This window comes from Ochotona princeps, chromosome 14 (genome assembly GCF_030435755.1).
Source record: "Ochotona princeps isolate mOchPri1 chromosome 14, mOchPri1.hap1, whole genome shotgun sequence".
NCBI classification, from domain to species: Eukaryota; Metazoa; Chordata; class Mammalia; order Lagomorpha; family Ochotonidae; genus Ochotona; species Ochotona princeps.
Genome location: NC_080845.1, coordinates 20,392,397 through 20,419,173, shown reverse-complemented (window position 1 = coordinate 20,419,173; position 26,777 = coordinate 20,392,397). Strand labels below are relative to the sequence as shown.

The 26,777-nt window shown below is 45.6% G+C and overlaps 1 protein-coding gene across 1 annotated transcript; it reads right to left on the bottom strand.

The window, feature by feature from the left end:
* Positions 1-3,425: 3,425 nt before the first annotated feature.
* FRRS1L (ferric chelate reductase 1 like) lies at positions 3,426-25,643 on the bottom strand. Its single transcript, XM_004581158.3, has 5 exons — positions 25,276-25,643; positions 13,658-13,742; positions 11,514-11,652; positions 6,824-7,070; positions 3,426-4,065 (listed from the first exon to the last, which is right to left on the bottom strand). Exons 1-5 carry the CDS (start codon positions 25,511-25,513, stop codon positions 3,893-3,895), a joined length of 882 nt encoding a protein of 293 aa, XP_004581215.2. The 5' UTR covers positions 25,514-25,643; the 3' UTR covers positions 3,426-3,892.
* Between the last annotated feature and the right edge of the window lie 1,134 nt (positions 25,644-26,777).

Here is a 26,777-nt window from a genome sequence, read left to right as displayed (position 1 = left end):
ACATTTCTCCAGTCTTATACAACCTGTGCACTAATTTTTTTAAACAGATTTATTTATTTGAAAGACAGAGTGACAGGCAGAGGGAGAGAATAAAAGTGCTGGTTCACTCCCCAAATGGCTGCAATGATAGGGACTGGGCCAGACCAAAGCTAGGAACCAGGAACAATGTCTGGGTCTCCTACGTGGGTGGCAGGTGATAGAGCCATCTTCTACTGCTTTCCCAGGCACATTATCAGGGAGCTGGATAAGGAAGAACAGCCAGGACACAAATCGTTGCTCACATAGGGTCATATCACAGGTGCATCACAGGTGCCCCAAGCCGGCGCATTATTAACACTGGAGTCTAGTAAAAGCCCTAAACTGACTGATAAAACCAACAATCAAAATGTTCTTAAACAAAAAAGAAAGCTGATACAAAATGCAATGTACTCCTTTTTCCAAATGTCAAGATCAAATGTCCTCTGGTTCACTGTAAACAACTAAATAGGGTGGACTTTATCTAGGTTACTTAAATCTGACAATGGGTTCCATTTAATAAGAATTTTAATGAAGATGCATGCATGTGTAGAAAATACTATCACCTTCCTTGGCCCCCACTGTCTCCCTGAAAAATAAATGCAGTGGATTCAGTGACGTCGTTGTTAGCTCTGGTGATCTATGCCAAATGACAATTGTTTCTCCATCTGTAAAACTGGATTAATAGTATCTGTCATGCTGTTGTGAACGTTAAATAAGTTAGTATAAATAAAGTGCTCAGAACAGTACTAAATCCATTAGCTAGTTCAATTATTTTTCTGTTTAGATATTTTACAAAACCTGCTAAGTGGGCCTGTACCCTGTGACAAGTATTATAACAGAAAATGGGAATACAAAAGTAAAAAAGAAGTTGATTCTTGTCTACTAGAGAATTCTATATGGAACTTAAGTCTACAGAATGTTAACGTTATTTGTCTATCAACTGACAGTTTTCTGGGACGATGGTCAAATGATGTTCCAAGCAGAGGGTATAAGTACTGAGGCCCCTGCAATCCACATGGGCAACCCAGACGAACCCACTGGTTCTTGGCTTCAGGTGGGCCCAGCCTGGGCCAGTGTGGTCATTTGGGGAGTAAACCATTGTATTAAAGATTCTCTCTTTCTAACTCTTTCAAATAAATGAGTAAATTTTTTTAAAGATTTATTTTATTTTTATTTGAAAGTCACATACACAGAGAGGAGGAAAGAGAGGAAGATCTTCCATCTGCTGGTTCACTCCCCAATCAGCCACAATGGCTGGAGCTGCACCAATCCACAGCCAGGAGCTTCTTCTGGGTCTCCCATGCGGGTGCAGGGTCCCAAGGTTTTGGGCCATCCTTGACTGCTTTTCCCAGGCCACAAGCAGTGGTGCTGGGATTAGAACTGGTGTCCATACGGGATCCAGGCATGTGCAAGGAGAGGACTTTAGCTTCTAAGCTATCGCATCAGACCCCAAGAATAAATTCTTCCTAAAATTAAAATAAATCATTTAAATGGTTTGCATTTTATCTTAATAACAATGAAAAGTTCAAAACCTGCAAAACAGAAACAACTAGTAAAAATAATATGCTTGATTTAAATATAAGCAGAAGGAAATGTCCATTCATTTATTGCTTCCCCTGCTTCCTGCTAGCTAAAGTTTCCCTTTTACCCTATTTATAACTCATATATTATATACACGAGTGTAAAATACAAAAATATCTGCTTTCTTATTTACAATGTGGGTGGCTGCATACCGCATATCCTCGCTACTAAACAGCCACAACAGGTGAGTGAGTAGGTGCTACACAGATTACATTCAGCCAGACCCAGGGTGCCTAGTGAAGAGGCAACGGCAGTCAGGTAGAATCCCAGACTTGACCCCAAAGACTTGAGTCCCATAGTTCACCAATGTCACTGAATCTCTATCTTCAATGAGGAGTAGTTCTACCTCCCTCAGAAGCACTTGGGAACTGTGCAATGTCAGAGAGCAGAGATGGTTTCCTTGTTTGGGGTCAGATCCAGAAGAGTCTGAAAGCTCTCCCCACAGGTGGACATTCACCTGTGACATGAATCTCAAGCATGGCATTAGAAAGCGTTGTCTCCATGGGGGTAGGCATTGTGGTGCAGCGGGTTGGGTTACTGCTTGGGACGCCTGCATTCCATATCAGAGTGCCTGGTTTGAGTCCTGATTCATCCCTGCTTCAGCGTCCTGCTAATGTACTTGGGCAGTGGGTGATGGCCCATGTAGTCAGATTCTTGCTGCCCACATGGGAGATCCAGATAGAGTCCCTGGTTCCTGCCTTCGGCTTTGTCCAGCTGTTGTTGGTGTTTCGGTAATGAGCCAGTGGATAAAAAAAAAAAAAAATCTGTGTCTGTCCCTCTCCTTCTGTCACTTTGCCTTTCAAATAAATAAATAAATATTTTTTCAGAAAAAAAAAATCAGTCTCCAAAGCTGTTTAACCACAAAAACCATGGAGCTGGATCGAGCTTGAAAGCAGTGGGGCAAGCCAGAGAGTTCTAGAAGCTGTGATGCCAATGCCTGAGCTGTTGAACTACGTTCATGGGCATGTCTCCTCTACAGGAATTGTTGGCACAGGTATCTGCAACAACAGAACACTTGGGCTCCTTGAGGAAAAAGCAAACAGATTACATCACGGCATCGTCAGGAGTAACGCTGACTGGCGACCCAACTTACAAGTCAGAGTATTCTGAATGGGTACTCTAGGTGAATTTCATTTCCGGGTCATTTTTCCACTTTCTAATTTTAAACATAGTCTTCATAAAACTTCTACTCCAAATCTCTATATAACTCTAAAACAAAACATGCTGATTTGTCTTTAAAATGTATGACATTTTTAACAAGATGATCTATCATATTAAATCATATTAATGTTATGTTCTGACAACAGAGTTAGACATAACCACAAGTGAATATATAGTCTATAAAATACAGTGATTGGGGCCAGTGTTGTAGTACAGCATCTTAAGCTGCTACCTTCTGCACCCCTGTTACCCATGTGGGAGACCTGGAAGAAGCTCCCGGCCTCTGGCTTCAGCCTGGCCCTACCCTGGTCATTATGCCATCTGGGGCATGAACTAGTATATAGAAGATCAGTCTCTCTTCTCCCTCTGTAACTCTGCCTTTCAAAAAAAAAAAAATAGTGGTGAAAGAGTCTAAATCTTAACTGCTAGGAATCCCAACTTTTTTTTTTTTTAATAATGAACATGAACTCATAGTTATTTCTAATCTTTCCAAACAACAATAAAAATGTAACTCCCTATTAGATAATTTCAAATAGATAAGAATCATTGTCATATCACTGTTATCTCCTCCAATCTCCCTAATAGCTGCGTATAAGAGCAAAAGCACTTATGCTTTATGGAAGAATGCAATTTCTGCTCGAAAGGCTGACTGAATCGATGACACCCAGCGGCAAAGTAACTGTCTCAAGTTGTAGTACTCAGAGGCAAGGACTGTTCAGACACATCTTTTCTGAGCCCAGCTCTTTCTCTATGTTGCTGTGTGTTTTGTGACCAGGAAGCCATGGGAAACAGAGGCCTCTCTGGGTCCCACATTGCATTCAGTTAGATGGCAGTAATCGTTTTAATCAAGCCAACACAGAAAAGCAGTGAAGCTCACATAAGAAACCATCATCTGAAAGTGCTTAGAAAACTTCTAAGTGCTTTCAAAAGTATGGGATCATGATTCAACAATCCTCTTCAGCCCCCAAAAGCAGCTTATTCTTTCTTCCAAAAGAGCTGAAATCATTCCAGGTGTTGGTTAAAGAACAGAAGCTGAAATTATATTGGGTATTCTTTATGAACACATTTCTACCAAAGACGCTGCAGTCCATTTGCTCTTGTTGCTCCATTGCTCTGTTGGCTGCAGCTGTGGTTAAGGGGTTCCCATCAGTAAGTAGAAGGTCAGGGCAACAATGAGAAGCAAGCAGAACGGGGAGGAGAAGGTCTGGTAGGCAGCTGATGGCATAAAAATGTCTTCATACTTGTAAATGCTGACAACACGTTCTGAAGCTGGTGGGGAGTCTATGTCATGGCGGGTGATGGAGCCTTTAAGAAAGAAATGAAAAGGAAAGAAGCATTTTTTTCTAAAGCACAATTTTGAATGGATATAGGCAAACAGAAGGAAAAACACAAGAAAGTCTTTAGTGTTGAACACATAAGCAGTGAGTACAAATATACGGACTCAAGTACTATCAGAATTCTCTATAATTACTAATACAATTAGGAACACAAAAATTAGCTACATTTATCCCCCAATTCTAGTTGTCATTAATCTACACTCCATCAGAACAACACTATCAGTCTCCCTGTGACATTCCAGTTTTAAGACTGCTACTTAACTAGCACTATATGAATGCTTTCTCTTTATGCCTCTGTGGAATTTATCCACTTTGATTACAAACAGTAAAGACTATCAATCTTTTCCCTCAAATCTACTTTTAACATACGCATCAACAACATCTCTTGGCAACACTAGAGTTTGCCTTAGGAACAGAAGCACTCTTTCATTGTCTGTGGGACGGGAACAGTTAAGATGGCTTGGGCCACGTCTCAGAGAGTGTGGCATGCTGGGTGTGTGTCTCTGTCTGGCAGGGTGGGATAGAATGGTAGGGAATGTACAATGTTTGAGTCACCAAGCAAGTCTTTGGATGGGAAACTAACCTGGTTACCAGCAGAGAGAAGGAAAGGCTGTATGTAAAGGAAGCTTATGAGGCTCAAGCTTTTAGGAATACCTGACATCCCGAATAGTCCACCTGTAACTTGAGTTAGGGAAGCTTACTTAGATACATGAATTCAGGGCAAAGGTCTCGTTAGGAGCAGGGTGCAGAGTGAGGCTATGTAGAAGAAGTCAGGTCTCCATCCCAGTGCCCATGTTGCTCCTCGTAACACAAACTCCGCTGACATACTTCCACCTAAGCTCATCTCATCGGTCACCACCATGGGTTCCTAGATGTAGCCAGGTACCTATGGTTGCCACTTTCTTGGCAGAAACTGAATACCATGCTCCCTCCAAGTTTTAGCTCAAAGTCCATCTCCATTTAAAAGAACGCAGAGGATTTAGCTGAGCATCCCAAGAAACACACAAGCCTATAACTGGGCTAGGACTTTGCCTGCTGTACTTGAAGAGAATGCAAAGAATAATAGGTTTGAGGAGAGCTTATCAGGTGAACCCAGATTAGATCTGGGCAGCATGCCATATGTGTATATTCAATGACTTTCTGAAAACACAGTAGTCTCCTGGCATCTGTGGTGTTGCTTCCTGCAGTTGGTATTATGTTAGTCCAAAAATAAAGAACAGGATTGTAAAATATTTTGAAGATAGTTTGCAAGCTCATTCACATAACTCTTTTTGCAGTAGTTATACAAGTCCTTCTTTGACATTACTATTCATGTCACACTGTGCTTAATTTCTAACTAAATTTGGCCAATAAATAAGGAAAAAAAGCATAGTATTTATAGGGCTTCAGGCACCTACTGGGAATATTAGAATACAACTTGAGCAGAGAAGGGAGGACTACTGTAATGTACTTTTTAATTTGTAAAGCAGTTTCACATACTCATTTTTATTTTAACTATACCTTATGAAGCAGGTATTATCTTGATTTTTAGATACAAGGAAATGAAGTTCTAGATACCAGCCTAACATTACACTGCCAAAAAGAAGCAGAAGCAAAACATGAACTCAGAATGTTAGATTCCAAATGCCATCATTTTAAATGAGTTCACTTTTCCATGGTGAATCACAATTTATTTCCAAGAGGGTCAAAAACGCTTGAAGATATTGTTGCTGATCCACTCTCAGCGGTCTGGGGAGTCAGGCAAGGAAAAGATGTTTTCAATCTGGAAGCATGCGAGTGCTTTCCCAGTAGGGTAGATCACGTAAGCTCCAGCACGCTAAATGGAAAGAAACAGAAGGGAACAAAACTCCAGATCAAATGAGGCAATTCGGAGTGACTGAGTCCTTAGTGAAGAAATATGCAATTTCAAGGAGGAAGAATGAGTTCTTGGTAGCAGGACCACAAACCAAGCTCATTCTTGGTCGGGCCCTGAGGCTCATTAGCCATGAAGAATATTCAAAACACAGTAGAACTTAATTTTCGCATCTCTCACAGGTCTTAAGGTATCTTTGGGTCTTTGTTGGTGACCAAAATCACCAGGGCACCTGGCAGAAATGCAAGATCTCAGGTCTCAACCGACACCTGCAGAAAACTGCATTTCAACAACACAGCTAGATCATTCATATGCATACCAGAATCTGAAGAGTACTGGGCTCAGTTGTAGGGTAATTTGGTAGCTGTGTGACCACCCGAAAGTCCTGGGGAGGTCACTTAGGAAGAGCTTGTGTCAATCTCTGGAGAAGCTTCCAGAAGACGTTGAAGGCAGACAGACCCAGGACTACATCTTTGCTCTTCCATTAAGTAGTGGTGTAGCCTTGAATAAGTAGTTTAATCTTTTTAAATTCAGTATAATAATACCTGAATCTCACAAGGAGGTGGTGAGGAATAAATGAAAATCAGAGTTTGTACCTCCCGTGTAGCAGACGCGTGATCTATTTCATCTAGCATGTAACTCCTACATGCTACCTTGGACTGCTCTAGCTGGCTGTGTAACTGTGTAGCCTGTCTGTTTCTCCTGTGTCTAAGCCCACTACAATCTTCTGAAGGTCGGGATCACATCTCACTTTCCAATTATATTACCCAGAGTGTTCACTGCTTCCAGGAACATTCAGTGTGACGACAATTAGTAATGAATGTAGGTACCGTGGCAGCTGGTGTTGAATCCAGATGCTAAAATGTCAGCTTACCCTGAATGGCTGGACCCCAGGCAAACAAGTAATACCAACTCAAGTGCAGGTCAACAATCGTCTCATCTCTGGGAACATTCACTGGACGTTTAAATCTGCAGGTGACGCGATTGTTCTCAAAGACACCTTCTTCATCCCGGGCAGGATTTCTCTGGATCTCCTTCGCCCACTGGCCTACATTGTAGAAGTGCTGAATGCGGACTCTGCCGTTGTCATCATGGACGCAGGCCATGACATCATCACCACCCTGACGTGAAAAACGTTCACAAGAAAGAAGTCAAAGGTTCTGTTTTGCAAACTTTTCACTCTGAAGTATAAGTGTTTTCACTCTTGAAATTTGAAATCTCATCAAAAATGTATTAAATCCCATTTCTAAGTCTCAAGCAGGAGACTAAAATTAGGATCCCAGCAGCTGATCTCAAAAGGCCTTGTGATGTGATATTTGGAAAACACACAACTACTTAAGTAGTATTCCTGCCAAAAATATGTAAACCAAACTAATCACCTGAAGACAATTAGACAAACTCAAATCAAAGGTCCTTCTCCCAAACTCCACCCCAAAAAACAACCAGAAAACAAACACTAGCCCAGATCTTCAAATGGGTCAACTTCATGAAAGACTCCCAAAACAAATGAACAAATAATTATAATTATTTTAAAACACTAGAAAACTATTCCATAAAAAAATGACAAGAGACAATACAATCAAATTCCTAGACAGGACCCTATAATAAAATTGAAACTTCTCTAAATAACGGTATTGGGATAACCGGAAGCATTTGAAGACAAGTAGAATTGATAGTACTATCAAGTCAATGTTGAACTTCCTGTATTTAATAACATGCTGTATAATGAAAGAGGCCATCTATGATTTTAGGAGATGTCCACTAAAATATTTAGGGTTAAAGGGTCATGATCTCTGCATTTTAAATGCCAAAAGTTTCCAGGAAATAATTATTATAAAATTGTAATGTCAGTGGCAGAAGAAATGAATTAATGTATGTATGACAAAGTGCAATTGTGTTCAGAAAAGTCCCAGAACAGGGGAGTGGTAATGATTGCACAACATGGAATGTAATGACACCACCAAACTGTCCACTTTAAAATGAATAATATGGTAAACTGTAGCTTATGTGTGTTTTTAAAAAAACATTTATCTTTATTAGAAAGGCAGATTTACAGAGAGAAGCAGAGACAGAGAGAAAGATCTTTCACCCCCTGGTTCCTTCCCCAAGTAGCTGTCTGGCTGGAGCTGAGCTGATTGGAAGCCAGGAGCCAGAAGCCAGGAGCCTTGAGCCTCCTCTGGGTCTCCCACATGGGTGCAAGATCCCAAGGCTTTGGGTCATTCTCTGCTATTTTCCCAGGCCATAAGCAGGTAGCTAGAGTGGAAGTGGAAAAGCCAGGACATGAACTGGTACCCCAATGGGATGCCAGAGCTGCAGGATGGAGGATGAGCCGACTGAGCCATTGCACCAGCCCCAGCTTTTATGTATTACCACAATAAAGAGGTATCATTTGGCAAATTAAGGTAAAGCATAAATGCATAAGAGCTTACATATACACTTGCTCTTTTTCTTTTCTTAAAAATTATTTATTTAAAGGCAAAATAGGTGGTGGAGGGTGGTGAAGAAAGAGAAACACAGGTATTTTCCACCTGGTGGTTCACTCTTCAAATAGAAACAATTGCTAGGGCTGGGCCAGGTCAAAATCAGGAGCCAGGAACTCCATTCTGTCTTCTTCTGTGGGTGGCAGAGATGGAGGCATCTGAACCATCACCTGTTGCTTCCTAGACACACTAGCAGGTGGCTGGATAGGAAACAGAGCAGCCAGGACTCCAGGCAGTACTCACAGCCCAACCTGCTGCATCATGATGCCAGCCTCCATGCTTATGCTTGTACATACCACTATACACTCAGAGATGAGTTTCTCACACTAACCTTACAGATCTGAGGCTTAAATTCTTTAAGAAAAACAAGTTACAGGGGCTGGGGTTGTGACATAGTAGATAAAGCCACCACCTGTGTGACACCCAGTGGCAGCCAGTGTCGGTGCTCAGTCCTGCCACAGTTCCTCCGTTTCTGATCCAGCACCCTCCTAATAGCCTGGGAAAGCAACACAAGATGACCCAAGTGCTTAGGCCCCTGTGTCCTGATGAAGCTCCTGGATCCTGGCCTCAGCCTGGCCCAGCAATGACCTTTGTGGTCATTTGGGGAAATGAAGAGTTGTTGGAAGATCTTTCTCTGTCTTTCCCTTTCTCTGTCACTTTTTCAAAATAAATAAATAGACCTTAAAAACAAAAACATATGGCTCCAGGGTTGTGGTCTGCAGCACTGGAATCCTGTGTGGGTACCAGTTCAAGTTCTGGCTGCTCCACTTCTGCTCCAGCTCACTGTAAATGCACCGGGGAAAGGACTTGGGCCATCCTCTGCTACTATCCCAGGTGCATTCACAGTGAGCTGGATCAGAAGTGGAGCAGCCAGGACTTGAACTTTGCTTTTTCTAGGAGTAACACAAGAGACCTCTGCTTCCACAGAGCATAGCACAGGTGACGTGCTGAAGGTAGTTAGACAGCAGATGGTCTCATACAAATGCCTTGCTCCTTACTCTGCCTCTGAGCTGCACAAATGCACAAATGCACTGGTACAGGCCAGGCTTAGGTCACTTGCGCTGGGAACCAGCTTTTAATCTTGCTGCCTCTCCTAGTGAGGACACAGCAGATTAGCCATGCAGATGCCAAGCCAGCGCTCTTCCCAGTTATTCCATAGACTTACTGCCTGGCCTGGGAGCTGACAAAGGCTCATTCTGCTGGTGAGTTTCTGAAAACAGAGCCACAAGAAGGGCTGGCTGCTTGAGCGCTTCACTCAGTCTTTTCCCACCACCCAACTGCAACCCATATCTGCTCTGAGTTAGCTTCAGAACATGCCCTAAATCTGAACCATGCTTGTGGTCATCACTTCTCTCCACCTGGTCTGAGAGACCCTCCTCCTCTCACCTGAACCACTGCGCAAGCCTCCAAGGTGGCCAGGTGCAGGTGCAAGGAAGGGTCCTCGGAACAAGAATAGCAGCACATGCAAAGGCACTGGGGCCTAAGCAAGTCTGGTCATTTGGGAAGAAGCCTGGTACAGGGAGTGAAGTAGAAGATGACAGGGCTTGAGAGTAGGGGGTAAGAATGAAGCAGAAGAGCCAAGAAAATTAGAGGTAAGAGCGGCATGGAGGGCTGTCCCTAGTCATGTCCCTCCCAAGATCCATGTGTTTCCCCACACATAGTATTCTGAGGCACTGATTTGTTGGACCCGATTCTTAGCTCCTTTGTAGTATTCTGTATCTCCACCTCTGCAGGGCCTTTGGGAAGGAGAATATACTTCCCAGCCCTTTGATCATCAGCCTTGCTATGTGACTTGCTTCACGGAATGCAAAGTTAGACATGAACAGAGACTCAAAACATGCCTGTATGGCTGCAATATTGTCACATACTAATAAATACATATTGGTCTCTGGCCCTGGAGCCTTGCACAGTCTTTGGCATGGTTAAGCGTAGCTTCCACATGCCAATGAGATGACCAGTCACTGAGCACCTAGACAGCTTTATGATGGGGTCTCATCACCAGAAAGGTCAAAGGACAGTTGGAGAGTTGAGACTCAAACCCACATTCCAATCTCCAAGAGGATGGCGGGGATGAAGGTTGAAGTGATACCTGGCAGCCAATGATTCTAACCAACTGTGTGTGCACAATGAGGACTCCATAAAACTAAAGGATAGGGTTCAGTTGAGGTGCTGGGGGCTGATGTGCCCAGAGGTAACTGGAATTTCTAGGTCTCTTCCCTCATTCTTCACCTAGGCATCTTTCCATCTGGCTGCCTAATAGTATTCTTTGTGATATCATTCATAATAAATGGGTAAATGGAAGTAGAGCTACTGTAACAAATTATCTGCAACCAAGAAAGGGGCAGTGAGAACCTAGTGTACACCCAGTGGGCCAGGGACACATGTAAAACCACCTGGGACCTGCCATGAGCACCTGAAGGGGGACAGAGCCATCAACCTGCGGAATTTGATGCTATTTCTAAATAAGCAACACCTGAAGGAATTAACAGTGAGGCACTTAGTGAGCGCCTGCCTGATGATGGCTTGGTGTGTTGGGAATTCCCCCAGTTTGGTCCAAGAAGCAGGTACTCTGTGTTGGGTGTGTGAGTAGAGAGGAACAAGGAAACAGTTTGTGTTTTCCTCTTTTAGCAGCTCCTCACTTCTGCCTCTGCCAGGAAAAGAACATGCCTTGGGTAGCTGCTCACTCCAGACTCTTGAGAAAACAGAGAAAACCTGAATCCAACCTAGGGAGTGGCTCCAAGCCCAGCTGAGCCCACTTCAAATGAGCTGAACCTCAGCCAATCCACACACACACGGGAGCCAGAATCAGATGCCTGCTGTGTGAGCTACGGAGTTGTGGGGGCTCTTCTTGCCTCATTACTGTGAATGTAGCTGGTGAACATGGTACATAAGACCCCCGTGTTTTCTGAAAACCAACCCTTACCTTTCAACTAGCTTGAATTTGTTTCAGCTTGTCATCAGTGAGCCATAATATACACATTATACCTCTTGGATCGATTTATTTTGCCTCTAAAGTCTAAAGCAGTACAGAAAACCAAAGAGAAAAAAAAAATCAGTTCCTATCACGATTTGTTTGCCTCTTACCATCTTCTTGTCTGAAGAGAATCCAACTGCTACCCAGCCATCTGTGTCTGCACTCAGCTCAAACTCCACATCAGCCCCGATCATCCGGTAGCTGAGGAAGTAGTCACAGGTCTCTGCGTTACAGCCTGGTTTGCCATACCTACACGATGTGGCAAGAAAGACAAGATTGTGGTGGCTCATTCCAAACACACAGGCAGCAAGCTAAGCAACATTATTGAGTTACAAAATACATAAAGTACATCTTTGCTACTGGGACTTCAAAAATACAGCCCTGGAGATGCTGGGTTCTGCATTACTACACGGAAGTCTGAGGTCCCGGCGAGGGTAGGAGCTTGTGTTGCAAAAGCAGTGACCATAGCAGCACGTGAGTTTGGGTTTTTGTGCTCCCAGCCAGTGTTCCTGCATTATATTAATTTCTTAAAGGGTCGTTATTACAGGGTTATTCATGAATCTCTTTTAGGGAGAGAAGATTCTCTGAGTTAATCATTTCAGTTGTTTTTGTAGGTTCAATGTGCAGCCACCCTTTGTACTGGTAATTTTCCATTCAGTTAAACTAACACAAAGTTTACACATTAAGTATACATTAATCTTTATGAAACCAGGGCTATTGAAGTACACAGCATTCTCCCACGGCTGAAGCATTTTGCTCAAGGTACATTCTGCTAGCATGCTTGTGGCATGTCTGAGTGCATCATGCACAGACTTTGCAGCTTAGTTCTTACAACTGGCCACACAGCACAAAGGCTCACCCTTCCTTCTTTCATCCTCTTGAACTGTTGCAAGCTCCCCCATTCCTACCATGCATCCAATGAATACCTCATCTGGGATCTGCTCAGCATGAATCCATCATTTATTTATAAATTTTGTCTTTGTTCTACCGGGATACTTGGAGCAAATATAATTGCAAATTCAGACAATAAAACCTATAGCCAGCAAAGGTGGTTATCTAAATAGACTGAGCATACACTCATCTCTTCAAAGAGCATCACTGAAATGCAAATGTAAACCTAGATTTATTTAGGGAGGACTTGTGTCCCCTTTAATAACTAGCAAAGCCTCATTTGGGGACACTAGGATGACATTATTTTCAGAATAACACCTAACTGTAGTAATGGGTGAGACAATCAAAAACTGGAAGGAAGGTGTCTAAAGGACCAGCACACTGGGAAATGAAGTTTAAATTAAGGAGGGAGGCAGGTACATGCTCCCATGCTGACAGAGACACCCAGACCATTAGAAGAGGTAATAAGAGCCAGCCAATCTGGACCTGGTGAGAAAAAGATGGAAAAGGTAAGGAAGCTTAAGGGGAGAGTGAAGGTGCCAGAAAACAAATCACTCTGAAGCTAGCAGGGTACTAGTACTCCTCTTGTCAAAACATCTCCCAGTCAGCAGAACTGCATGCTGATCATCTTCTTGTATAACAGTATTGCTAGCTTTTAAATTCCATAGGTGTAGCTTTGTAATTCAAAGAAAGTTCAAAGCCTCTGTTTTCAGTTCCTCTTAGACTTTGAATGCTGAACAGCAGCAGCAAGCTCAGAACCTCAGTACATTGGCCATTAGAACCTTGACCTGAAGGCAAGTTCAAGGAGGAGGCAGCTTTTCCAACAAAGCAGAGCAGTCCACACTGGAGGGCAGTTGTGAACTCTACAGTTTCCAAGCCCCAGCCATCTTATCTTGGCAAACCACTACCCAAAATCATGTAGGGGACTCACCACATATGAGATGACAAGATGGTTATTATAAACCCATACTTAATGACCAGTTAGTGTCACACAGATGTCCACAAGTCACAACTATTTACAAAGGACTTGGGTATTAGATACACAAATCATTACCCACATTTCCCACAAGGTCTTACTGAATAATCAAAGATCTATTTTACGTCATGTGAACCTGTTTCATACAAACATTCAGTGAGGAGTAGACACATTCTCCAAGGGTAGTATGGCAAAGAAGCAGAAACTGGTCCAGTGTCTAGTGTTTTTCTTTAAAAGTCTATAGCACAAGACACTGAAGTGGCCATTAGAAAACTTCATGGCTCTGATGGAATGATGAGTAAAGTGAATTGCATGCAATCTTAATACTACCTTGAGATGCAAATCAATTGCTTAGCCTTAAAGTTACCCAATTTGTGGTTCACCAACCTAAAGCATCCCTTAGTTTTTCCACAGTCATCCACTTTGATTTTGGCAAATGGGTCCACAGGAGGAGCAGTAGGAAAAGGGTAACCTGGGCAGTGAGAATAAGTAATGGTTAGAAAATCCAGTCACTTTTCCAATGAGTTTTTTTTAAGTGTTAACTATTTTTTTTCTTTTTTTAAAGATTTATTTATTTAATTTTTGGAAAGGCAGATACACAGAGAGGAGGACAGACAGAGAGGAAGATCTTCCATCTGATGGTTCACTCCCCAAGTGGCTGCAACGGCCAGAGCTGAGCCAATCTGAAGCCTGGAACACAAGTTTCTTCTGGGTTTCCCATGTGGGTGCAGGGTCCCAACCACTTCGGTAATCCTCGATTGCTTTCCCAAGCCACAAGCAGGGAGCCGGATGGGAAGTGGGGCTGCTGGGATTAGAACTGGCACCCATATGGGATCCGGGCATGTTCAAGGAGAGGACTTTAACTGCTACACTATCATGCTGGGCCCAAGTGTTGATTATTTTCTATTATAAATCCCTAGCAAAGTTCAGGGAATCAGCAAAGGACTCTGGTTAAACCTAATTCCGGCTTTCCTAAAGGGAGGATGTAGGGCAGACCAGTTTGGATCCAATCCTACATGGACACCTAGAACAGTAGGCATGCTCTTTTCTCTTCTAGCCACAGAACCAGAAGTACTGAGCGGGGGATTAATTTAAGACAAGACGAGATCGGGCGCGTTCAGGGTTGTATGGCCGTAGACAAGGGGATTAATTTCATATAACCAACCATCGTTCTCTGAAAATTTGATAAACACAGTTTTATAATACTTCTGTTCTAAGGAAAAAAAATAACACTGATACATTAACAACGACATACACTTCATAGTAGGGTTTTCCCATGCATTTATATAATAAGATATTCCCATTCATTTATCTAACTTCCATATTGCATTAAGCTGTATGCAACGATTTCCTATGTCACTGAATTCTTTCAACACTTTGGGTCTAATAGTTATATATCTTGCTCATGAGATGACTGATACTATAATGCACCAAACCACACATTGAAGTGTTAAGGTGATGTTATGCCTGAATGAGAAATCTTTCACTCCTGAGCTGTTGCTTTACAAACCCCAGGAATCTTGTGCAACTTACCCTTAGTGCTTGGCCCAGCACAGAGACGCCGAGTGACTAAGAGGTGAATAAATAAAATCACCCATGGATACAGGGTAAAGTAAATAAATACAAACTTTACGGAATTATTAGTTAAAACTAATTATACCATTATTTTGAAGTCTTTTTTTGGTAATTTGTAATTTTTTAAAAAATTTCATCTTATGACACAGTTTCATAGGCTCTGGGATTCCCCCAACCCCTCCCCCCATATTGAAATCCTCCATATTGTTACAGTAGTACAGGTCAGAACCAGTCATGATTCCTTCATTGCGGGCATGGAGCATGCCGAGGGTCCAGCATCTTATTGTCCAGATAAATTCAACAGTTTCACTGGGAGACCATCCTTGGTCTGAAAGTAGAGCTGGCAGAATATCATCCCTTCCAATGAGATGCTACTACACAACTTCAACAACAGAAAGAAACACGGAAATTTGCAACATCATGAACTTAATTAGCATGGTATTGAGTGACCAATATGTTAGAAAATGCAAGTTCTTAACCACATCCTGTAACTACTTCACTGACATCTCAACTTTAGTATTTACACAACCGGCTGCTATAAACCTTAAAATGGTTATAGGATACTATTCAGCTGTCTCATGTCTATTTTCACTTTTATTTTTATTTTTATTTTATTTTATTTTTTTTTAAAGATTTATTCATTTTATTACAGCCAGATATATACAGAGGAGAGACAGAGAGGAAGATCTTCCGTCCGATGATTCACTCCCCAAGTGAGCCGCAACGGGCCGGTGCGCGCCGATCCGAAGCCGGGAACCTGGAACCTCTTCCAGGTCTCCCACGCGGGTGCAGTGTCCCAAAGCATTGGGCCGTCCTCAACTGCTTTCCCAGGCCACAAGCAGGGAGCTGGATGGGAAGTGGAGCTGCCGGGACTAGAACCGGTGCCCATATGGGATCCCGGGGCTTTCAAGGCGAGGACTTTAGCCGCTAGGCCACGCCGCCGGGCCCCACTTTTATTTTTAGCAGCTGCTTAGGCTCTGTCCATAGGAAGTAGGAGGGAAAGAGAACTGTTCTCTTCTAGTTTAAAAAAATTAATTAATTAATTTTAAAAATTATTTATTTGAAAGATGGAATTACAGAGAGTGCGAAGAGAGAGACAGGGTTTCCATCTACTGGTTCACCCTCCAAATAGCTGCCATGGCCAGGGCTGGGTGAGGCCAAAGTCAGTCTACCATGTGGAGCATAACCCAAATACTTGGCCCTTCCTCTACTGCTTTCCCAGGTACATCAGCAGGGAGCTGGATTGGAAGTGGGACATGTGGGACCAAATCAACACTCAGGATACTGATATTGCACGCAGTAGTTTGGCCAGCTGGGTCACAATGCTGGCCTTTATTTTATTTATTTAAATTTTTATTTATTTTTATCAGAAAGGCAGATATACAAAAAGAAGAGACAGATCTTCCATCCATTAATTCTCTCCCCAAATGACTGCAGCAGTTGGAGCTGATCTGAAGCCAGAAGCCAGGAGCCAAGAGTTTCTTTATTTTCTTTTAAAATATTTATTTACTTTTATCGGAAAGTCAGACAGGAGGAGAGACAGGAGGAGAGACAGAGAGCAAGATCTTACATCCGATGATTCACTCCCCAAGTGACTACAACGATCAGAGCTGTGCTGATTCGAAGCCAGGAGCCAGGAGCTACTTTCAGGTCTCCCACATGGATGCAGAGTCCCAAGGCTTTGGGCCATCCTCGACTGCTTTTCCCAGGCCACAAGCAGGGAGCTGGATGGCAAGTGGAGCTGCCGGGATTAGAACTGGTGCCAATATGGGATCCCGGTGTGTGCAAGGCGAGGACTTTAGCTGCTAGGCTACCACACCAGGCCAAGGGCCCAGGAGTTTCTTCAGGGTCTTCCACATGGGTTCAGGGTCCCAAGGCTTTGAGCCATCCACAACTGCTTTCCCAAGCCACAAGCAGGGAGCTGGAAGTTAAGTGGATCAGCCAGGATATTAACCAGCACACCTATGAGATCCAGGCAGATGCAAAGGTGAGAATTTAGCCACTAGGCTATCGTGTCGGGTCCCCTGCTTTATTTATTTTAAAGGCAGACAGAGATCTTCCATGCGCCTGTGCGTTCCCCATATGATGAAATTTGGAGGTGGAAATTCAATCCAAGTCTTCCATGTGAGACACAGGGATGCAGTCATCACCTGTTGCCTCCGGGGTAGATACAAGCACCACTGGAACCCAGGCACTCCGAGATAGGATGCAGGTGTCTGTCTTGCCACAACAGCCATCTATCCTGGTCTTTCCTGTTTGATTGCCATTCCAACAAACAACTCCTGTCCAGCTCTATTGTATCTTGATTTAGTCCACAGGTTTGAATTCCCAGCTTTTTGTAAGACTCTCAGAACCAGCCACATCATGCAGTTGCAAAGTACCAGTGCCTACAGCCGGGCACAGCCCATTCTCAGAGGATGGACTGCAGCTGTGGGTTGTGCCCCAGTCTGGGCTTCAAGGTCCTGACAACCCTCAGCCCCAGCAGCGACGGCTATCTTCCCCAGTTACTTTCTCCATGCTTTTTGCAATTCACCTGTCCCATTATAAGGATGGCGGTTTTAGCAAAATATGAACACTCTGGGGCTCAGCGTGGTGGCCTAGTGGCTGAAGTCCTCACCTTGAATGCTCCCGGATCCCATATTGGCATTGGTTCTAATCCTGGCAGCCCTGCTTTTCCATCCAGCTCCCTGCTTGTGGCCTGGGAAAGCAGTCGAGGAGGACCCAAAGCCTTGGGACCCTGCACCCGCATGGGAGACCCGGAAGAGCTCCTGGTTCCCGGCTTTGGATCAGCGCAATACCGGCCATTGCGCTCACTTGGGGAATGAATCATCGGATGGAAGATCTTTCTGTCTCTCCTCCTCTCTGTATATCTGACTTGTCAATAAAAATAAATAAAACTTTCAAAAAAATGAACACTCTGAAACACATCTTAGGAAGGAATGCTTCACTGTGATAAGCTCAAAGGACAAATTAGTGATAGAGGATATTGGACAGGTTGAGGTTGAGGGTAAGCTTGTTTGTCAGTCCCAAGAACACAGAAGTCTGCAGGTTCCGGTAAGGTTCTTTCAGTTTGCAAAAGCCCTTTGATTGCCAATAGCCTTTTGTTTTCTCAGAAAAACAAAACCATCCTCAGAAAGCAACCACTCTGAAGCTCCTACACAATGACCTTATAATTACCCAAACTGCCTTCATTCAGCACATTCTGGATTTGAAGTTCAGGTGCAATTGTTTATATTGCCAATAGCGCCACCTCGCTGTCAATAGCTGCATTACGTATTAACCAGTGCACCGTCACGCAAGGTTTGGAAATGCCCACAGAACAGTCTAGCCAGGGACCAGCCACCTTGCCAGTTGCCATCTGTGTGTTTATTTTTATATATGTGTTATTAAAATATACCACATTATTTGTATATGTGTTAAATTCATATGAATGATACTGCAATATATCTTATTATTTTCATCTGGAAATCTATCCACGTATGTCAACATGAGACCTTTCACTTTTCCTGCCTGAACAGTATCTCCTGACATGCAAATGAGTATAACTCCATTTCTTAAATTATCCTCCCAGGTTTGGACACACAGGTTGCCTTCGATGTTTGCTTTCTCCAATAATGAAAAGATAAGCTTCCTTATCATGTTTCCTGTAGGTCTATAAAGAGGCTTTTGCTTTGTTTTAATAAACCCAAGAGAGGAATTGCTGGGTCTTATCTGTAATTCCACAGAGCTCGACAAGATGTGTACTCAGAATGTCAGCACCTCTTCAATCCCACCAGTACCACTGGGCTGTCTCTGTTTCCCCTCATCCCTGTCTGTACTTGCTATCATTTGACATTCTCATTTTATTTAATACGTGCTTGCCTAAGTGCCAGTGGGTTGCTATTGCTTCATGTCTGTATCAACCACTTGGGCATTCTATGCTGTGATGTGTACAGCCAGATGATCGCAACAACCACGGCTGAGCCAGGCCTAATGCAGGGGTCAGGAACTTACTCCACAACTCTGATGTGGGAGGCAGGGGCCCAAGCTTTTAGGCCACCCTCCACTGCTTTTCCAGGGCCATTAGCAGGAACCTGGATTTGGAAGTCGAGGAATTGGGACATGAACCAGTGTCAAACGGCAAGGCAAGCCTCACAGGCAACACCACGATGCCACCCTATTTACGTGCTTCACATTTTTTTATCTATTTTTTTTTTTTACTTTCTCTTTTTTTAAAGATTCATTTATTTTTGTTGGAAAGGCAGAAGTACAGAGAGGAGGAGAGACAGAGAGGAAGTATTTTTTACTTTCTTATTGGGCCACCATCTGTGGCCTCCCAGGAATGTCAGAAGGAAGCTGGATTGGAAGCAGATGTGGTAGTCTATTCCAGGTACTTTGATACGATAAGTGGCTCTCCCAAGGGCAGTTAAGCCCACTGTACCACAATGCCCACTCCACGTAAGTAAATTTTGTGATGTTGAACCAGGATAAGCTCTATTTGATCATAATACACATTTTTAGATACACTATTTGGCAGGCAGGGACTATTTTATTTTTAAGGATTGCTAGACTAGCATTAAGCTGCTGCCTGTAACCCTGGCATCACACATGAGCACGAGCTGGAGTCCCATCTATTCCTTATTAATGTACCTAGGAAGGCAGTGGGGGGTGGTCCAAGCGCTTCGACCTCTGTCACCCACATGGGAGACCCAGAAGTCCCTCAAAGAAACATCCAGAATCGTATTGATCCATTTGCCTGAACATTTTGGCCTAACCAAGTAGACACAAATTAACCAACACAATAATAAGCTTCTGGCAAGATTTATTAAGAAAAAGAGAACATCCAGATAATATTTAAAATGAAAAGGAAATGGCTGAGAACAGATCTTTTAAAAGCTAATTAAGCTGTAATTGTTACAACTTACCATAAAGAGAAAGGTGGCTCAATTTAAAGACAGGGAAAGGCTCTACATTTTTTAAGGAAGAGAGATAAGAACCAGCAAACACATGAAGAGATGTTAAGCATCTTTGGTGGCAGAGGAAAAACAAATCAAAGTCTTCATGAGACACCGATGCAAACCCACCGAATGGCTATAATTATTTACCTTTAAAGGAATACAGCAAGCATTGGTGCATTGGAAGAAAATGGACCCTCACACACTGTCAGTAAGAATGAAAAGAGATGCAGCTGTTCTGGATAAGAGGCAGTTCCTCAAAAAGTTAAACAGTCACCACACAGTGCAGTGGGTCTACACCAGGACAGCTGGAAATGGATCTTTACTCAGAAACATGAATGGACACCAGTATAACAGCAGTATCCTTCTCCCCCCGCCCCTAAAATTTATTTTTTATTTGAAAGGCAGATTTACAGAGAGAGAGAAAGATCTTCCATCCACTGGTTTACTCTCTTAATGGCTGTAATGGCCAGACCTGAGTTGATCAGAAGCCAGAAGCCAGGAGCTTTGGCCAGCTTCCCCCCTCTCCCCTTGGCCTTGTACAATCTCACTTTTTAAAAATCATTTTTTGACTTGCTATTTTCTTTTTAATTTTATTTTAATAACTCCCCCTCCCCGACAAATAAAAACTCAATGGGACTCCATAATACTGGGCTTAAAATGAAAGCTGTCTCTGGCCCCCTCTTCTTGCACAGCCTCACAACCATTCTGCTGTAGAGAGCTACAAGCGCCAGGTTGGTCTTCCCCACTTTTCATCTCTATTATCGCTGCCTCTCTTCAGATGCTACCAGGAGGGGCACTTAATTTCCTCGCTGCTACCTGAGGCTCTCAATATGGTTTTGTGGTTTCCATTCTCCTGGAACCCACAGAGATTCTGTGTTCCTGTTCTGCTCCCTTCCCTGAGCCACTTCTGCCCATGCTGCTGAGGGGTTCCTGGCTTTGGGCTCCTATTGACTGCTTCGAATTAACTCCTTGGACCAAAGCCTTCAGGTATTAATGTAGCACTTCAGTCCCTGATGTTTTAACTAGAAATTGACTGCTCACACATCCTGTTTCCTCTCTGAGAACTGCTCTCTCTCTCTCTCTCTCTCTCTCTCTCTCTCTCTCTCTCAGCCGCCTGAACCAGTGTTTCTACTAATCAGAGTCCTGGGAAGCAGTGAAGTTGTCAGCCCAGCGCAAAGCTCCACTCACAGGTGAACGCACCTTGCACGGCAGCACCTACATCGCTCAGGAAGCGGTGGTCTTACCTGCCTGCTGTGTCAGTCCCAGACCCCTCTTCCGGAGTTCACTCACAAAAAGACTCAATTCTCACAACCAAGCCCTTTCCTAGCACATGTCAATGGGGCCCTCCACTCCAAGCAGTCTGGACACCGTGCCACCTCACGCACAGTCAACAAATCAACACAGCTCTCCACTGCTTTCTAGCTATACAAATTTGGCTAAGATATTTCCTTTTTCAAAAAAAAATTATTTTAAGACTTATTTAAGAAGCAGAGAGAGCTCCCAGCTTCTGGGTCACTTCCCAGATGTCCACAATGGCCTCCCAGCCAGGACCAAAACTGGAAGCTGGGAACCCAATTCAGGTCTCTATGGGTGGCAAGAACCCGATCACTGGAGCTATCACTGTGTCTCCAGGAATCCCATCAGCAGGAAGTGGTAGTCAAGAGTGGGAGCTGAGAATCCAAGCACACACATCATTGTTTCAATTACTAAGCCAGAAGCCCATCCTCACTGAGATTCCCCGAGGGTCAGCTTCCTTAATCCTAACGTGGGGCAACCAGTGGCTGCTGGGATTCCAGTTACTGTGGCTGAAGGATCTTCAAATGGTACCTGGTACACACAAACACGACACGTGAGCTCCAGTGAGAGCTGTCATCAGGCAAGAGCCCAGGAAGATGCAGACGGCTACCTCTGAAGCACCTCCTGACTGCAAGGGGACATGAGTCACGTCTCCCCCACACAACGCACAGCAGAGGAGGAAGGTCGCAGGCAGACAAGGGGACAAGGGCGCATCTCCCCCTGCCCCCACCTCCTGCCCTTCTCTCTAGCTTGTTCCCAAGACAGGACAAACCATGGTCAGGCCTTGATGGTCATTCACTGGGCCCTGTTTCGCAAATGGACAGCTCACTATGTTTTAAAGACAGGCAGCCATGATGGTGCTCCTTCCATGCAGTGCACGGCCCCCTGGCCAGTCACCATCAATCATGTGGCTGTCTAGGAAAGACACAAGATCCAGAACAGGGCAAGGGAGCAGATGGCTGTGGGACTTAATCCAATTAAGCCAGTACTCCACTACGTTTTTCTTCTTTTCTTCTTCTTCTCTTTTGTAAAGAAGCCTCAGAATAGAGTATTTACCCTTAATAAAATATCTGCTTTGCATTCTATTGTTCTGAATACATAGATTCTGGGTTGAGAGTCCCAGGGGAAAGAGGTGTGACAGGATTTGAGCACCAAGACTCTATGCAAATTCTGGGTCACAGAGAGCAAAGAAGGTCACACCAAGGTTGCGGAGAGTACTGTGGGAGAGTAGCCAGGTCTCGTGGCAAGGGTCTGGAGAAGGAGAGAATCAGGGTAGGCTCCTTGAAAGAAGTGGCATTTAAGCTAGGACTGTAAGGATGAGCCATAGATGCTGAGACAGAAGGAACTCCAAGAATCCTCACAACTAGCACAGTTAGCTAGAACAGTAATTGAATGAATGCATTAGGGGGTGATCAGAGACACCCAATCAGCTAGTGTATAAGCCCTTGGCTTGGGAGTCCGAACAAGCTGTACACTGGAGAAACAGCGCCTGGCCCAGGCAGGTACCAGCCAGTCAGCGCTCACACTACTTCTGTGAATTCCCCATCTCTATGGCTGTGATTGACTGAATTCTGGTTTCACACACTCAGGCCTTTTGATTACACACCCAGTTGCTTGGCAACTTGTAGTCTGAGGCGGCAAGATCCCTCGAGAAGGAAATAAGATCCCTCAAGAAGGAAACAAGTGGATACCAATTTGTAGTGACAAAAAGGACAGGAAAAAGGCACTATCTCAACCTCCTCTTCCTCTACAGTCCATCGGCGCTCTCCTGACTTCCTTGTCTTCCCAGGGCACCAACTACCTTGAATTTGCATCCAGGAGACCTGCCTGTAGGAGGGGGCGTGGCTTCCTGTCACCCCACATTCCTGTGCAGTCTGGGGCACCCCTTTCTAGCCTGGTTCTGCTTGTTTCCCCCCGGGAGTCTCAGTTCCCTTGAAGGCACATGGCTCCTGGGGAAGTCTGCGTGCAGGACCCGTGTGGGAGAATGGCCAGGCCCTAGGACAGCCAGTCAAAAAACACCCCCGCTCATTCCCTTCAGAGGCAGGTAGGGGCTGCAGCTGAAGAGGAGGCAAGACTGTCAAAAAGCAGGGGAAGAATGGAGGTGAAACTTAGGGAGATGTAGGAGATGCCTGTAAGAGGAAGTGGGGTCAGAGGGAAAATTCCAGATCAAGGCATGCTTCCAGATCGATGCTTCACCCAGCGAGCAGGTGCAAACTTTATAACGTAACCACCACGGATGCAGGTATGTTTTCAGAAGGTTAAGCCAGGTTGTTCTGAATGATGGGCAGGAGGGGGTAAGAGATAAAGCAGGGAATCCGTAGGCACAGCACACCACACCCTGCGGCCACAAACACACACACGCATTCCAGCGCAGCCACCTCACACAGATGCCCTCCCTCCTACGTCTCACTGATCCTTCCTATCTCCTGGCTTGACCTGATAAAGTTGGCCTTGATGGCAGCAAGCCTACCCATTGTCCATGTTCCTAAAACTGTCCAGATCAGACAACACCATCCCGTGCTGTTCGTGGGTCCAGGGGCACGTGTAGAATCTGACCCTGCTCTTCAGCCAGACTCTAACTCACGCTGTACCCGAGTTGTCTCACGGGACCAGGCACAGATACGCACTGGGCACTTTCAGAAAGCCGACCAGCTCTGGAACGCTTGCTCCTTTCCAGAGTGGCAGAGTCTGTGCATCCGCTTACGGTTCTCCCACCCTGCTTCCTCCTTCTTCCTGGCCACACAGCAACTCAGCAGGCAAATCACATCTCCTGGCTCTGTTTTTTAGCGAGATCACCTAATTACATGTTTTGCAAAGGCACAGGAGCAGCTGCTGTACGCACAAGCAGTCCCAAAGGGGACTGCATACTCAGGATTTTTGTTTTTTCCCTGCCTTCAAGCAAGCTGGCTTATACAGCACAGACCAGGACCCTGTTATGGGCGACGGGGCAGCAACAAGACAGAAGGCACCTGTGTCCATGAACCTGTGCAACAGTGACGCTGGCAGCCTTCAACCAGCCAGACTCATACCTGAGGGAAAAACACTTTCATGTAAGCCCCAAATGTTAGGGTCTCTGTGGCAACAGTGAAGCCTCCAGCTAATACATTCCTCTCCATCTTCCTTAAGGTGCTAATTTTAGTTTTCAAACTGGGTGTATTATGGCTCAGGTTCCTTGGTACCTGTCTGTGACCACAGTCTCCTTTTATGGGACATCTGTGGAATCTCCTTAAAACGTAGTCACCAACCTTCTTCCTGTTTCCTCTTTTCCATCTTCTGGAAGGTGAATGTAACGTCTGGAGCATCAGCAGTCATTTCTTAGCGTGAAGCATGCTAAGGTTGACGAGGCAGAAGAACATAATTCAGGGCCCTTGGTGACCCAGGAGCTTGCATGCCAATTCTGAGCCATCAGTGTTTATATTTCTTCACATGAGAGAGGAATATCTATCTTATTGAGGCTACTCACGTTTGTTTCTGGCACACAGCCCCAGTCAATCGCCACACATATATGCACTAACACATGTCAACATTTTAAATACCAGCTTCGAGGTTTCTTTTAGCAGGAGAAAAGAGGAGTAGGAGATCCCAGCAGGCAGGAAAATGCCTATTTCCGGTCCCTCGGAGCAGCTTCAGTTCAGTTGCTGCGTTCTTTGAGGTAGATCTATGGGGCAGCCCAGCAGTCCCCAAACGACACTCATACTAGGGAAGCACAACTTGTACGGGGACAGGCAAGACGAGGGATGGGAGAGCGATGCGAGCCTGCACTGGTGCCGGGGCAAGTGGCCAGGAACAGGAGGCTAAGAGCTGGGGCCGCTTCCTTTCTCAGTTGGAGCCTCTGCTCCCCTCTCACCCACCCCCGGACCGATGGCGGCCTCCTCGCCAACCACCCTCACCCACACAGCAGGCAAGGTGGAAGCCATATCTGGGGACTGGCGGGCCCGGGGCACAGCCTTGCCATGAGAGGGTGAGCACCTCCAGCTCTCTGCTTCGGTCTCTCCACTTGGAGAGTGGGCAGCAGGCGCGCACAGCTCCCCGGCCCTCGCTGTAAGGCAGCGGGGGTTGGGGGGGTGCTGAGCATCACGCCCCGCATCCCGGCCTCGGCCGTGCCGTAGCTGCCCCGAGTCTCCGCCGCCCCCAGCCCGGCCCTGCCTCCTTCTCCCCTCCTCTCCCCTCCTCTCCCCTCCTCTCCCGCCGCCTCACCCTCCTCTGACAGGTAGCGCAGGTCGTAGAACTCCCCAGCGAAGGTGCCGTAGGAGGAGTCGTGGCGCGGCACCGTCTCGTCGGCGCCCACGTCTCCCCGCGCGCGGCCCCGGGGTCCCCGGCTCCCTGGGCCCGCACCGTCGTCCGCGGGGCTGGCGGCGCAGGAGGCGGGCCCGGCCAGCAGCATCAGGAGCAGCGGCGTCCAGACCCCCGGCAGCTGCCGGGGCGGCCGCGCCATCGCTGCGCACCGATCCCGCAGCCAGGCCGCTGGGGCCGCAGCGGGGGCGCCGCGCGGACTGTGCCGCCGCCGCCTGCGCGCACCCGCGCAACCGCGCAGCCGCCAGCCGCCTCCCGGCCTCGGTCTGCGCATCCTCGCTCCAGCCCCGCAGCCTGCCCTTCCTCCCAGCATCTCTTCCCCGTCTGATTCGTCTTGAAGGCAGCTTGCTTGCATCCATCCTCCCTCCGCAACTCTCCCGCAGGTGCACGTCCTTTGCCGCAAGGACTCTAAGTGCGGTCTGGGAAGCGACGGCAGCAGCATCACCTGGGAGCTTAGGAGCAGCACTGATCTCAGGCCCCGTTCCAGGCTCTTAAAGCGAGATTTGCAGTCCACCAATTCCTCCGGGAATCCCAAGGCATGCTCCAACTTACAAAGGGCTCCTCTGGAGGATGTTCGGTTTACATAGAGCACTTATAAAACAATTATTCTTACGATTACCCCGAAGGAATCTGAAATCGCAAGATCCCACTCTATACTAAAATGGATCTTTTTTTTTAATGCCCAAATTATCTTTTTAATTCCACTGAACACACAATTAGCACTTTTATATATTTATTTAGAAGGCAGAGTGAGAGAGAGCTTCCTGCTGCTGCTTCACTCCCCAGATGCTTGCAACTGCCAGGCTGGGGCAGGCAAAAGCCAGGAATCTGGAATTCAACCTGGGTCTCCCACATGGGTGGCCAGGAACCCAAGCACTTGACACATCACCTGCTGCCTCTCAGGGCATGCATTAGCAGCAGGGGCAATCTGAAGCAAAGCTGGGACTCAAACCCAGACACTCCGGATATGGGATGCGGGCATCCCAAGCAGCGTCTTAACTACTGTGCCAACCCCAGCCCTCCCCCAATCTTTGGAAGTGTCACCAAAAAAAAGGTAAAGTGAGCAGGTCAAGGGCAGCAAGGATATTTGAATTCAGCTCCTGGAGTATGAATTTTGCAAAGATGGCTGATGCCTGCACACACTCTGCACCCTTCAAACCAGGCACCTGGTTTGCTCTGTTTTCCTGCAGCAAGAATGTGTAAGCCCTGGGGTACCCAGGCCAGAGTGCATGGCCATGCTGAATTCTCCACATTCTCAAATTATCTGGAGTCAAGCTGTTGTTGATTTATTCAGCCATCCATTGACTCACACCAAGTATCTGCCAGTGTCCTGAGGTTCCCTACTGAAGATGGTAGCTGGGGTGCTAACATTCAAATCTGTGTGCTGTGTCTGTTCTTGGCATGGC

Coding starts and splice junctions, on each gene's coding strand:
- FRRS1L (XM_004581158.3), bottom strand. CDS start 25,513: ATGGCGCGGCCGCCCCGGCAGCTGCCGGGGGTCTGGACGCCGCTGCTC. Junction 11,653..13,657: donor AAAACTAAGGGATGCTTTAG/GTTGGTGAACCA, acceptor CACATCGTGTAG/GTATGGCAAACCAGGCTGTA. Junction 4,066..6,823: donor CTGGGGTCCAGCCATTCAGG/GTAAGCTGACAT, acceptor TCTTTCTTAAAG/GCTCCATCACCCGCCATGAC.